General features: G+C 40.8%; 1 protein-coding gene across 1 annotated transcript; it reads left to right on the forward strand.

The window, feature by feature from the left end:
- Positions 1-7,551: 7,551 nt before the first annotated feature.
- Positions 7,552-8,499, forward strand: LOC101651131 (olfactory receptor 2A12-like). The gene has a single exon (XM_004699703.1). It carries the CDS (start codon positions 7,552-7,554, stop codon positions 8,497-8,499), a length of 948 nt encoding a protein of 315 aa, XP_004699760.1.
- Positions 8,500-10,309: the final 1,810 nt, after the last annotated feature.

Here is a 10,309-nt window from a genome sequence, read left to right on the forward strand (position 1 = left end):
AAAAAAATCAGATAGTTGGTAATATGCCTTAATTAGGAGTCAACGCCAAGCAATCGGTCATTCGCCTGGAGGAAACATGGCCTGGCCTGGCCAGACCGAAGACTGACTTGACCACAGCAGGGAGGGAGGCCCATGGGGCGCAGTCAGGGGGTGGAGTAGGTGGGTTGGGGATCTGGCCATACACAACCTTGAGTCACAGATATTGCTCAAAACTTGGGGAATTCAAATCCGTAGGAAACTCATTAAAAAGTTGTTGGATTTATCCTCCTGGGAATCAGGGCTCCCAGGAGTAGAGTTTCAAAGGACAGCTTATCCGACTCTTGGTCTATCCTTCACACGGAGCCCAATAGCAGGTAAGGAGTGGTAAGGGCAGGCATAGGAACCTTCCTCCCTGAGGACACCCTTATTTTGCCTGTCTCTGGTTCATAATCAGTGGGTTCTCTCTACTGTCCAAAAACACTGATAAGGAGGAAGAGATGATGTCAGGGACTGAGGCAGTTTGGCTTTCCCAGGTCCCCATCCTAATCATGTGGGATCCTCGGAGGTTGGTAAGAAAAGGGGAAGGCTGATGGGAAGTGGGAAAAAAGGTTGATAGGGTAACACTAGCTAGAAGAGGCCTGCAAGGAATGTTCAGGGATTTGGAGGATCACCTTGGAATTGAGAATTGCTCTAAGACTCTCCTCCTGGGGAGGGGGAGGGAGGCAGAATCCTCTGGCCAAGCTGTACATTCTACACGTTCTTATGGGTACTTGAGCAGACACAGGTCAGGGTGGAAAAGCTATTTTTTCAGACTGCACTTAGCTAATGTTAGAACATGAGAGAGCTAGAGGGTCGGAACGGTTTGGAGCTACAGGATGTGAGGAACACGTGTGAGATCACTCAGCGCTGCAGCGCTGGCTGGCAATGCAGTTAGGCAATAAAGAGGTTGGAGGACTGCTAGGAGGACTGCACTGCGGAGATCTTCCCGAGCTGCCTCGTACTGGTGCTGATGCCTCCGTGACGTAACTATTTCTGACACAAGGCCAGTTGGGTTCTTCCTTGAACCTGTCACTACTTCTCCGGAAAGTTCATGTCTATGATAGGTGTCAGAACAGTTTAAAAGTCAATCTATAGCTTGTCTTCTTGGTAAAATAACACTTAATTATAAATTTGGGGTCTTATCTATTTTCCTAGACACAGCTCTTCAAGTACCACTGCAGGTAGACGCCAACTCTCTCCTTCCATCCCACCTGCCCCTGGGGTCCTGACTTAAATTAATTTGGAGAGTATACCTTGGGTTGCTTTAATTTATTCTTCTACCGTTGCAATATATCTCCCTACATGCCACAACATGTACACAGACACCCCTGATATGCTTCCCAATAGTAAATTTCACAATCCAAACGTGCTTATATCACTGGGGAGGCTTTTGTTTTAACTGAATAATTAAAAGGTAATTTGTCAATAACCTTTTGTTATTCTGCCAGCATACTTTCTAGGGCAAATTTTAAGGCTCCCTCACCAACTTTCAGAGTTCAGCAAATATTTGTTGAGTTCCTGCTACATGCCAGCCACTACGACTGACATTGGAAACTCATCTGAAAGCAAGACAAAGTTCCTGCCTTAACAAACTGGGTGGAGTGGCCCCCCACCCCTACTCTCTGCCACATCTGCCCCCCAAAAGAAAACGATCCAACCCCAAACCATTGCCATCTTGTCGATTCCAACTCATTCTGTACCTATAGAGGGTTTCCAAGGCCATACATCTTTATGGAAGTAGATAGCCCCCTCTTTCTCCCACGGAGCTGCTGGTGGGTTTGAACTTTGCGCTTTGTAGCTCAGCACTTGTAGTGAACAGGCATCATCAATTACAGAGATAAGTTTTAAAGAAATACACACACCCTCCATCTCCCAAAGCCCCAGCCCCCAACCCCCCCAAAAAAGCAGGGCAAAGAGACAGGGAAGGAAGACTGTATTTCAGAAAGTACAGTGAGAAAAAAAAAATCTTTTTAAAAAAGTGAAAATGTAGTAGGCATTCAAATAAAGTGAAATAATTTGCCTGGAGAGATAAGATGAAAGAAATCACAGGGATGCTTACCCTAATGAAGAGATAATTGAAGAGATGGGTGCTACAGCAAAGTATGGCAAAGAGACTAGATAGTGCCCAACTATCCCAAAGAATAGTGTCTGGAGTCTTAAAGGCTCGTCTTAAGGCAAGCAGCTGTGTAGGTGAGGTTTCAACTAAGTTCACATGGAAGAAGCACGCCAGCCTGTGTGATCCAAGCATTGTAAATAATATAATCTAAATCCAAAGGAGGGTATCAGAGCTTAAATTGTGAACATCCAGTTTGCAGAAGGCTATGGATTACACTGGAAGCCAAAATCCATTTGCAGGGGCCACACATGGATGGATTAAGCCTCTGGCAAACCCCTCTCTGACCATAGTCGAGGCATTTGAATAGCCTTGTTAGCAAATGGAGAGCATTGTGAAGTCAATTATGACAGATGTAGTTAGGTTAAAATGTGATATCTTACCATTTGATCTCCAATTTTGATCCATTTTAAAGTTATTTCAGTCTAAAAAAAAAGTGTAGGGGAAATACAGGTGAGCTAGGCCTCTGGAGAACCCTCTTTAAACATAGACCAGGGATGTGAACAGCCTGGCTCTCATGCAGAGTGTATTGGAAAGTGGATTAATTCAGATGCCGTTAGGTTAAAACTAACCTTATTGTTTGATCAACTTTTGGACCCATTTTAAAGTTGTTTTAGTTTTTAATATCTTCTTTCTTTCCGAATGAGTTTTTTCCAGTTTTACTTTGTCATTGTTTGTGGGGGTATTTTTGGTATATTTTTCTGTATGTGAAATCCAGGATAGGTAAATTTATAGAGACAATAACTGGATTAATGTTTTCTTATTGGTGAACTAGGGAGTTAACAACAATGAATACAAGAAAGAATAAAATGCTTTAAAATTGATTTTGGTGGTGATGGAACTATTTAATTATGTGATATGTGAATTATGTGCCAATAAAACTGTTAGTAGTGGATAGTGTGGCAAAGGTTCTTAGGTGAAAATATACATTTTTAGAAACTTTATATATTTTATAAATCATGTTGCTGGGGGCTCCTACAGCTCCTATAATAACTGAAAGAGTAGAAAATATTAGTGTGTTGTTGTAAAGTGAACAAAGGGGACAGTAGTGGAAGATGAGACTCAAGAGCTAGATCGTGGAGGATCTTGTCGAAAAATCAGGAGTTTAGTTTTTAATATAAGTTGGAGATTCTTATAATCATCCCAGGGCAGATTTCAAGTAGACAGTTGTATACATGGAGTTCAGAGAAAGGGCCTCGGCAGGAGATGTAATAGGGAGATGTATTTAAAGCCAGGAGACTGGCTAGTTTCAGACTGTTGTGTTGTGGTGAAATGGTTTAATATCTTAATCTTGATTCGGTTGCTCATTATATTAATCATTTTTCTCATGGTAGGAATAAACCCAACCAAACTCACTGTCATCCAAATGATTCTGACTCACAGTGACCTTATTGCGCAGAATAGAATTGCTCCTCAGGGTTTCTGAGACTGAATCTTTATGGGAGCAGGCAGCCTCATCTTTCTCCCCTGGGACAGCTGGAGGGTTTGAACCACCTGCGTTGTAGTTAGCAACTGATTGCTTAATCCACCAGGCCACCAGGACTCATCCACAACAGGTATAAAGAATGTTAAAAAGGAAAAACAAAATAAAACAAAGAACAAAAACTCAGTTACTTATATATTTGATATGTATATATTTAATTGATGTGCTCATGTCAACTATGTAGATATCTATATATTTGATATAAAACAATATATATATTTATTATAGTTCTGAAATTTTGATATGTACAGAGATTTCAAATATTTTGTGTTAATATTAATTCTTACTTCAGCTATAGTGGAACACGGCCCTTCTTCTTATTTGAGCCTAGCTCTTTCTCTTATAGTCTGTATCCCACCTTCTCGTGCTTTATTAAACCTTGATCCATGATTTAGTCTCTCTCCTTCATATATTTGCACCTTCTCTATTAATTGATGATTTACCATATAAGCTAGCTGTAATTCTCATATCTTAAAAATTTATGTTTTGTCTTGACTCTCCAGCTGCGGACCCATGCCACCGCTACACCCAGTCCAAGTCTCTTGATAGGCCAGCCCACATTCCCTTCTGTTAAGCTGCAGCCTGTTCACATGTACTGAAACTATTCTCCCAAAGTCCTCTTAGTCTCCAAAGAAGTAGTCACTTTCTGGTCTTCGTCTTATTTAACGTGCCTGCACATTGAATCATGATGGCTCCCCCTCTTTCCAGAATTCTTTTCTGGGTCACTTATTTTTGCTCCCGCTCCGCGAACTCATAATACCACCCTCTTCTCTGTATTCTGTACTTAAGACTAACCTGTAAGTGGATTTTCTGGGTCCTGTTTTAACTACTTATCCTTCTATAAAGGTCCCCAGAGTTATCTCATTCCCTCCAATGATTTCAGCTCTAGACCCACGCATCCAAAAGATGCAGCATTTCACAGGCTCCTTGAGTCCTGAACTAAACTCACCATCTCTCTCTGCTTCCTTCTCAAAATTTCCACCCCCATGTTATCCATTTCAACAAATAGCACATGACCCATGCAATGACCCAGATATGGAAGTCATCCCACGAGGCCTCATTCTTTCCTACCACTCTTTCATCACTTATCATGACCCACAGATACCACCGACTTAAGGATTTGGTTTAACATGCGCCTCTCCTGTCAACAATTACTGCTCGGTTCTGACTCTCATCCTTTCCTGACTGAACAAGCTTCAGCAGCTTCCATTATCACGCTCCAATTTAGTCTCCACATTAGAGAGTTTCTGAGAGTTAGAGTCAGAGTTGTCATTCCTACATAAAAATCGGATGTCATAGCTCTTTAATGGATCCTTCTCACCCCCACTGAACCCTCTTTATAGAATCCACTCTCTGTAGCCTGTGTTTCGTAGCATGAAAGTCTGCCCTTGTCTACCTATGCAGTCTTACCTTACATCCCTTGGCTTATTCCATGCTTCATGGCATCATTCAGCAAGCTTCCTCTGCATCTTCCCCAGTAGCTAACATCTGTTCATAGATCACCTTGCCTTTTGAGTTAGGTCCACATCTAATAAATCGAGTGAAATTCATATTTTATCTAGATCCTAGAATTCATCTCCTAATGGTGAGTGAGAGACCTAGGTTTGAATCTGGAGCTTGCATTTACAGATGGTGCGATCTTGGTAGGTAAAGTCCCTGAATCTATCTAAACTTGAGTTTTCTGAGATCATGATAGCAACTATATCGCAGAATTGCTGTGATAATATTTCCTCCCCTCTTTGATCCTTTCCTCCCTTTCTCGTTCATAGTAGAGATGGCATTCAATTTTCTTCTGGCTTCTATAGTTTCTGTTGGAAGATCTGCTGTCTGTCTTATCATTGCTCATTGGAAAGTAATCTATCCTTTCCCTCTGATGCTTTTAAGACTGTATGCTGGGGTTTTCTTGGGATATTGAACATCTTTATTCTGTGGGTTGATATCTTTCCTTCATTTAGGAAAGTTGTTGGTCATTGTCTCATAATTATTGCTCTTGTTGACTTCTTTTCCATTTGTATACCCAATTTTACATATATTCCATGACTCGCCCCATTTGTCTTCTGTAGTTTTTTTCCCTATTACTTTTTAAAGGTAAGTTTTATTTTGAGATTTAGTTTGAATGCTTTTTTTTGGTGGGGGGAGGGTTTATTTTATTTATTTATTTTATTTTTGAATCATTTTATTGGGAGTTCATACAGCTCTTTTTAAAAATTATTTTATTGGGGGCTCTTACAGCTCTTATCACATCCACACGTCCATCCATTGTGTCAAGCACATTTGTACAAATGTTGCCATCATCATTTTCAAAACATTTTCTTTCTACTTGAGCTCTTGGTATTTGCTCATTTTCCCTCACCCCCACCCTCCCTCCCTTATGAATCCTTGATAATTTATCTTTTTTTTTTTCCGTGTCTTACACTGACCAATGTCTCCCTTCACCCACTTTTCTGTTGTCTGTCTCTCTGGGAGGGGGTTATATGTAGATCATTGTAATTGGTTCCCCCTTTCTTCCCCCACCTTCCCTTTACCTCCTGCTATTGCCACTCTCATTATTGGTCCTGAGGGATTTATCTGTCCTGGACTCCCAAGTTTGAATGCTTTTTCGAGACTTGTGATGTCATCTTACTTTGAAAAGTTAAGCTTTAAAAATATATATATATTGAATTATTGAATTATATGATATGTAACTTATGTGCCAATAAAGCTGCAGGGGAAAAAAGAATAGTAGGACTGAAAATTTCAGCCTTCATTAAATTTACATACAAAAATACAATCATAAAAAAAGAAACCTCTCTAATTTGGTTCATTGACTCTGTAATTTCATAGTTGACCTTATTGCTAAAATGATGATAAGATCAAGTTTTGTACAGCATGGCTAACAACTGCCACTACTTACTGAATCATGCAAGCTTTGGAAAATCCCTGCCCTTGTTTTCTGAAACTTTTTATCTTGGAAAGTCTTTCGCTTGCGGCTTCCTTGATAAGAGAGAATGCGTCTCTTAAAATTCTTTCTCATCTTCTAAGCATCCAGAGGTACATTTTCACCTTCCATCTTTTAAGACACCCAACTGGTGGCTTTCTTGGAAAATGTTAATGATAATAGTGGTCGTAATTGAATGGTTCGCTATGCCAAACCGCTATTATTTTTGTTGTTTTTCTTGTATTGATTTATTTAATTCTCACAGCATTTAAGTGGTAGTTTGTTATTATTTCCTTCATTTTGCAGGTGAGGCACAGAGAGATTAAATTATTTTCCCAAGGTAAAATCTGATAAGTAGCAGCTATTAAATAAAAACTTAGAATCTGAAATTGAAATTCACCCCTTAGCCACAGGACCCACTTTTGGTCCATAGAAACACATGGCTTTAGTTTTTCACAGAGTACAATTTATTTTCAAATGGTAGTTTGCTTTTCTGGTAGTACAGATTTTAATCCAGACACCAAATAACTATTATCTCTTATGTCCCAGAGTACCCATCATGCCTTTGAAGTAATCCTACTATAGCCTAATTTGGGAGGAGCTTCAAAGAGATGAAGACATCCTCATCCTTCCCCCGTGGTCTGCATGTTTCACAGACAACGCCACACTCTCAAGTTACCAGTTCTTTTCTTGATCTTTTTGAACCCTTTTATGACATACATGAAGTAGTAAGTGCAATGCACAGATTTAAACCATTCTTCTGTAGGTCCTACGTTTTGGAATGTGGAATTTATTATTTAGAGTTTCAGAATAAACTGAGTTTAAAACAACACAATATTAATATGCCATTTCATACAAAATAGAAGTTCTTTATGAGTGTCGACTTTGTGGATGCCTTAATATGCACTCCTCTGCTGTTTGTATCTGACACTCCTAAATACACAAACAACAGTTTTGTTAGAATCAAAGCAGTCACCTTCATATGTGATGTCTCTGTTATGTCTCTCCAGAAGAAGAAGGATGCAGGACTTCCTCTGGAGCAACCACAGCTTTCTGAATGAGTTTATTCTTCTAGGATTCTCCAGCGACACACAAGTAAACATTATCCTCTTTAGTGCATTCTTCTTCCTCTACCTCATCACCCTTTTAGGCAATGGACTCATTATCACTTTGATACGTATGGACTCTCGCCTCCACACACCCATGTATTTTTTCCTCACTGTCCTTTCCATCCTGGACATGGGATATGTCACCACCACAGTGCCTCAGATGCTGGTGCATATGGTTTCCCAGAAAAAGACCATCTCCTACATTGGATGTGTAGCCCAGATGTACATCTTCCTGATGCTGGGCATCACTGAGTCTTGGCTGTTTGCAATCATGGCTTATGATAGGTATGTAGCCATTTGCCATCCTCTCAGATATAAGGTCATTATGAATCCTTTGCTATGTGGGTCAATGGTGGCCTTCTGCGGATTCTGGGGTATCACTTGTGCCTTCATATACACAGTCACCGCTATGATTCTTCCCTATTGTGGTCCCAACGAGATAAACCACTTCTTCTGTGAAGTACCAGCTGTCTTAAAGCTGGCTTGTGCAGACACTTCTCTCAATGACCAAGTAGACTTCATCCTGGGCTTCATCCTTCTGTTGGTCCCACTCTCCCTCATCATCATTGTCTACATCAACATCTTTGCCGCCATCATGAGGATCCGCTCAACCCAGGGGAGGATCAAGGCCTTCTCCACCTGTGCCTCCCACATCACTGTGGTCACCATGTTCTCCATACCATGCATGGTCATGTACATGAGACCTGGCTCCGAGGCCTCTCCAGAGGATGACAAGAAGCTGGCTCTGTTCTACAACGTCATCTCTGCCTTTCTCAACCCCATCATCTACAGCCTCCGGAACAAGGATGTGAAGAGGGCCTTCCTCAAAGTGACAGGGTGGGGAAAAGTGACAGAATGAAGTCATGGCAGCATGGGGAGCCGCAACCAAACCTAGTGCATCTACATGGCCTCTCCTTCCAAATTCCTTCTAGCACCTGATGGCACTCATGAAAGCTAAATGGATGCATTGAAGAAGATTATGAATGAGAGCATGTGGAAGGTTATGGCAGCGAGTGCATCTCTCAAACAGGAAGGACCAGGCTGTGACTGCAGAGAGGGGGAGCCCATATCTGATTTGTCTCTATCACCAGTTTGTAAGACCTAGAAAAGTCTTGGCAACGATATTCATCCATTTAACTAATAAATCAACCCGTGATTTCGTTTCCACAAGCTTTGGTCTTATGCAGGAAGTTCAAATTGGTGGTCTCCACGTATTTCCCAGATTTCTTATCAGTGACTGCACCAGAGCTCAATCAGGGCTCTGACTAGGTCAAGAGAAAGAACAGTTTAAGATAATTCAAGGATGATCATAAAAAATAGAATGCAGAGAAGTAGCGCATGCTAATTTTCATCTAGCTATTATTAGAATATGGATCTGGGCCTTCATATCACGGAAGAGAGAGACACTCTTTTTTGGAAAAGTGATGTTTATAGGACTGAGTAGAATCTTTTAGTACTTAAACAAAAATCTCCCACTCAAGCAGGCAGCTTACCCTTGGGGAAAATGTTTGACATTGTTTTTATGGTCCCCCGTGAAGGAGAGCTGTTGGTGCCCTGTCATGTTTACACTGTCTTTGGATCCCCAGGACTCTGCACCCACCGGTCTGTGATCTTTCTGCATCCCGCTTCACCTTCTTGTGTCATTGGCCTGCACCTCCGAGAGTCCAAAGAGGGCTCCGGTTGGCATCAGACACATGGACTTCAGCTGGACTGGGCTGGGATGGTTTCCTGATGTAAGACTACTTCTTGATACTAAGCTATTTCTTATACATAGATGAGGGCCACTGGCCTTGCTTCTCTAGACAACCCAGCCTAACATACATGCTGTAGTTCTACAGCCATAGTTCTGCATAGTGGATGAGTGCTTTTGAACAATAACCCTCATTGTTTCCTTAAGCAGGATTCAGTCAAGTTTTTAAGATGTATAATGGGACATTCAATGTAACTAATTTTAAAAACTTTCCTATATACCAATATTCCCCCATCTCAACAATATTCTAAATTCCATAAAAGGGGGTAGTTTAACAATACTATTACTAGAATTACTAGTCTCCATGGAGGTCACTAATAGTATTCCTCAAAAAATTGATACCATTGCCACTAAAGTAGAACAGCGATAGACATACAGCTTAGTTATAAGAATGGATTTTGAAGCCTCACTCAGCTATAAGCCTAACCTAAGAACAATCAGTTCTTATGATGTGACCTCACTCAATAGTACCTTCATGAAAGGATCACTGAAGATCAGGATGCTGTAGCAAAGTGTGGTGAAGCTATCAGATGGTGGCTAGGTATTATAAAGAACAGCATCTCGGGTATTAAATGCTTGTCTTAAAACAAGCAGTCGTCTAAGTGAGGGGACAGCTAAGCAAACATGGAAAAATTACAAAGAATGTAAACAAAATCCAAGATCAGAAGAGGGAAATATATTAGAGCTTAAATTCTGAGCACCCAGTTTCCAACGGTTATGAATGACAGTGAAGACCCCAAATACAGTTTCAGAGACCTCATGGGAAATAAGCCACCATTGAGCCCTGCCCACTGATAGACCACACCAGAAAGTGAATGATTGTAGTTATAGTTAGGTTAAAATTTAACACCTTATCATTTGTTTTCTCTTTTAACTCATTCTTACTTTGTTCTATTTTTTTCTGATTTCTTTTGGAATG

The sequence above is a fragment of the Echinops telfairi genome, unplaced genomic scaffold (assembly GCF_000313985.2).
Source record: "Echinops telfairi isolate 266 unplaced genomic scaffold, ASM31398v2 ScPeMD7_443;HRSCAF=831, whole genome shotgun sequence".
Lineage (NCBI taxonomy): Eukaryota > Metazoa > Chordata > Mammalia > Afrosoricida > Tenrecidae > Echinops > Echinops telfairi.

Excerpts from the sequence above, each read along its gene's own strand:
- LOC101651131 (XM_004699703.1), top strand. The coding sequence starts at position 7,552 with ATGCAGGACTTCCTCTGGAGCAACCACAGCTTTCTGAATGAGTTTATT.